The sequence below is a fragment of the Sipha flava genome, unplaced genomic scaffold (assembly GCF_003268045.1).
Source record: "Sipha flava isolate LNK unplaced genomic scaffold, YSA_version1 254_pilon_pilon, whole genome shotgun sequence".
In the NCBI taxonomy this organism is placed as follows: Eukaryota; Metazoa; Arthropoda; class Insecta; order Hemiptera; family Aphididae; genus Sipha; species Sipha flava.
This window is the reverse complement of record NW_020272907.1, coordinates 8934-13370: the sequence shown is the minus strand read 5'-3', so window position 1 is coordinate 13370 and position 4437 is coordinate 8934. Positions and strand designations below refer to the sequence as shown.

Sequence of the window (4437 nt, the reverse complement as noted above, 5' to 3'; positions counted from 1 at the left end):
TTTTATTCCAAAGCCTTAGAAATTAGAAACAAATTGTTTATGGAATTTTCCTTGTAGTATATATGTTACGGCTAAAGTCAGAAACATGGCTAAAGTGCACATTATCCGGTTATTGTGCACTCTAGCCACACTGGTTGGATAAAGTAAACAATTAATATTTAAAATTATAGTTTTGTACATATTACCCGGCTAAAATAGCTTTAGTCATCGTGTTATGGCTAATGCAAGATAATATTAATAAATTCTTAATTATATTTTATTTCAATAAAATTAATTGATATAAGTTAACAATTAAATAAACTTAGCGTTGTGCGTGTAAATCAAATTGCAAAACAAATAAATGTATCGGTTGTTGTATACAATTCAAAATGTCATGTGTCAAAATGACTAAAGTTACATTAGCCGGGTAATGTATACAAAACTATGATTTCAAATGCTAATTGTTTACTTTATCCAACCAGTGTAGATAGTGTGCACAATATCTGGATAATGTGCACTTTAGCCATGTTTCGGATTTTAGCCGTAGCATATATAATAACTGAAGAATCACAAAAACGTTTCACATTAAAATTTCAACCTTTATTATTTAGATACATAGTTCTTTTATTATATCAGACATGTTAAAAAATATATACTAATTGATTTGACCCTTATCACTCAGAATAATTGTTTTCGAGAGCAATGGAACATAGGTTTCAAATTTAAAAAACCAATACAGAAACATCACTTCGTCAATCCTTGTATCTGATACGATCGCGGCGTCTCACCTGATCCTAAAGGAGTTTTGCCCTATTATTGTGTTATAAATATTTTGTATAATGACTATAAAACATATTTTAACCGATATTTTGATTGTTATTTTTATTTATGACACTTAGAACATAAGTTGATTGTTCATACATATCAAGTTGGACAACTGTATTGTCTATAAATTACATTGAAAGAAGTTTTACAGTTGTTTACCTTTACGATAATTATTTTCATAATAGCTGCTTTGTTACCAATTTTTGATAACACGTACTATTTATTTAAACTGATAACACTGTTAGATTTGTTCGCTAGTGTTTGGAGAACGTGGCAAAATTTTTTTTCTAAACAAAAACAATCATGATTTTGCATGTATTTGTCGCGAAATTCTTGCAACTGTTTTCTCTGCTTACTGATCTTCAAAACATTACAATCGTTTTCTCGCTGAAGTTCTTTGATCTTTCTGGCCATGTAATATAGTTTTTCATCTTTTAGTTTTTGCATTTCGAGTGTAATTTTGTTTTGTTCAGTTTCTTCTGTAACTTCTGATATTGCCGAAACTGTTTTATAAATATGCGATATATTGTTTTTTATTATCATTTTGGCTTCATTAAATGCAATGTTGGTTTCATGTAATTTTTTACATACAGTCTTAAATTTTACCGATAACATTTCTTGTTCCCGTTTCTGTTGATCTTTCATTTCTTTCGACTTTATACCTTGAAGTTCCATTTCCCTTGATCGACTATATAAGTTATTAAGTTCCTTGCGTACATTACAAAGTTCGTCTTCTTTACATTTCAAATCCGTTGTTAATTTTTTAATTGTGTTTTTTTTTTCTTCAAGTTCGGTCTAAATAATATTAAATAATACTTGCAATAAGTACACTTATATTGGTAAGCGCTAATATTCAATAAGTAATATTTCAGATCATTGACTGCATATTCAAGTGTATAATATTTGTATTCAGATTAAAGCGAAAAACGCATTGATTTTTACTTGCACTTTGTTTTAATTAAATCTTTAATACTCATTGTTACTTACTGTGATTTCTAAGACTTGTAATTTTGAATTAGGAATTAAGTATTTTAATAACTAATGAATAAATATAAAGTTAATGGTATGGAAAAAAAGATAAATTAACAACTTTAGGACAAATTATAAAATTTAAAACCGTTTTATTAAATAATATTAGTAATTAATATATTTTAGATCAAAAAATTAGATACAAGTTTAATAAATAATACACAAATGTAAATTTAAGTTCAATGCAATTAATTAATCATATGTTTTTTTTAAAGGATTGTCAAAAATTGTTTTTTTTTAATTTTAAATTTTTAGATAATACAGGGATGTAATTTTTTTAAATACCTATATACTTTATGTTATGTATTAATGTATTAGTATAGAGTTTAAACTTGATAATGATTAAAAATAGAGTACTTATGCTCAATTTAAATACATGGTTTAGTTTTAATATTTTATTAATCTCATTTAATGAAAATTTACTAAAAAGATTTTCTTACTTCACACTTGCATTGATTCATCTTGTCACATTCATTATTTTCTTCTTCGACCGTGGGAAAAACATTGTTTCGAAACGATCTTGAGGAGTACAACAAAGTCATAAGTCTGTCGGTGAATTCGCGTTGTTTGTTGTATTTAACTTCCCAACCACATATCTATTTCAAACATTTTTAGTAAATTGTAAATAATCAAATATTTAAACAGTACGTTTGGTTTTCATCATCTTACATCTGGTTCCGACTCTGAATTCATTTTTAGTCGGATGTTTTTATTGAAACTACAAATGAAAATATCTGTTTATAGCAACCACGGAGACGAACTGAAATAATTATTGCTGCTTCCAGGCAAATTTTTTTCCATTCCTTTATTTGACTAATTCGGTTTGTTATTTATTTTTAAATTTTCATCATTAGAGTTATTGCACTCTTTAATTTTAAAAAGGAGGGTTGTGTTTTTCTACTAATGTTCTTCCTGTTATTTTGATAACACATTTATGAGCCGTGAAAAATTTTATTCAATTTCATGTCTGCGTAATCGTTACATTAGCGTGTAAATTAAACACCAATTTTCAGATTAATATTTTAGTTTTTAGAATTTTATAGTTGGTAGCTTTCAAAAACATTTTTATTACGATGAACTATCTTAATTATATCTGCAAATTTAAGTTTTGCTGAATTAAGTTTTCACTTGATATAACTTTAAATTTAGGGATATTAAGACTGGAAATGTTTACGAGACGTTTATTAAACCATACAGTATTTACAGTCGAATTCATTTTGGAAACCATGGAAATATTAAAATTTAAATTATAATGAGTTTTAAGAAAATTCACGATTATATTAATAATATATTCAACTTCTTTAAGCTTTAAACTTAAGTAATTAAATAATTAATGAATCCGAACTCTAAAATAATCTATTAAAATTGTTAATTTTTTATTAATGATTTATTACATTATTACATATGATATTTACATTATTATGTATTATTATTATGGTTAACCTAACCATTATTATGGTTTACTTCAGTCCTTGTATTTTATAATTCTTATTTCAGACTACTTTCAGGAAATAAAATTTAAAAAAAATTTTCAAACGGTCATATTAAAAACCAGATAGCGCTCTTAGTACTACTTACCTAATCAACACATTTTTTTTAAAATTTCAATATAGTATAGGTACAAATAACGTATAATACTCTATATTTGTATTTGAATAAAAATTGGACGCATGAATTTATCCAATACTAATTCACTATCGATTTGATTTATATATTATTTAGACTTTAACGTAAGGATTTATTTATGGAGTTTAATGTAAACTGAGTTCTTGGGTAAACATTGAATATTTTTTGATATTTGATAATTATTTTGGTGATTAGAAGTAGGCATCAGATGGTTAAATTTAAATAATGATATGATATTTTATAACCTATTATAATATGTGATAATTTATTCGACTTCCATAATCTTATGGATAATGTATAAAAAGAATTTTATGAACTATACGTATGATAGCTTATGATTTATTTAACAAAATGCATATTAAATCTAAAGAGTCTATTAAATTCCTAGTTGACGAAAATACGACTTATTTTAATTATATTATACGTTATACCTATATGGGTGCTAAATTTTCTTTTTGATTTTTAGTGACTCCGAGTTACAAAGATCATGAGTTATTTTTTGATATTAACAAGTATTTTTTACTATATTTAGTCGGTGAGCAATTTTTAGTAGTCGCACGAAATATTTGCGACACTAGATTAGTTAATAGTTCTTGATTTTATTTTTTTTGAAGACAAAGAGAATAATATGATGTAACGCACAAATATTGTATATAAATTAAAATTCCTAAATGCGAACGTGTTTAGTTAATAGTTGTTTTTAGGTGCGATTTGAAAAATATTTCTTAGATAATATGTTTTCATATATGTATATTTGTACAATTATTTAGCTTATTCCATAAATTATTTAGCAAAATGTATGTATTTTTTTCCCAATGAAAAACTTAAGATAACATAAATTATTGTTATTTAAATAATTTATAGAGATCATTTTTAAATTCGAAAATGGAAACGTTACGATCAATAACCGGTTATGTAAACAAAGATGTACGAAATTTATAGTTGATGATGCGCAAAATCCAACTCGTATTCCTATAC

At 25.4% G+C, this 4437-nt stretch overlaps 1 protein-coding gene across 1 annotated transcript; it reads right to left on the bottom strand.

Moving 5' to 3' along the window:
- Nucleotides 1-1020: 1020 nt before the first annotated feature.
- Nucleotides 1021-2526, bottom strand: LOC112684648 (WEB family protein At5g16730, chloroplastic-like). The gene is made up of 3 exons (XM_025556265.1): nt 2503-2526; nt 2274-2429; nt 1021-1599 (listed from the first exon to the last, which is right to left on the bottom strand). Exons 1-3 carry the CDS (start codon nt 2524-2526, stop codon nt 1021-1023), a joined length of 759 nt encoding a protein of 252 aa, XP_025412050.1.
- Between the last annotated feature and the right edge of the window lie 1911 nt (nt 2527-4437).

Excerpts from the sequence above, each read along its gene's own strand:
- LOC112684648 (XM_025556265.1), bottom strand. The coding sequence starts at position 2,526 with ATGAATTCAGAGTCGGAACCAGAT. Across the intron at positions 2,430-2,502 it reads ATTCAGAGTCGGAACCAGAT|ATATGTGGTTGGGAAGTTAA; the intron begins GTAAGATGATGA and ends TGTTTGAAATAG. Across the intron at positions 1,600-2,273 it reads TGAATCAATGCAAGTGTGAA|ACCGAACTTGAAGAAAAAAA; the intron begins GTAAGAAAATCT and ends AATATTATTTAG.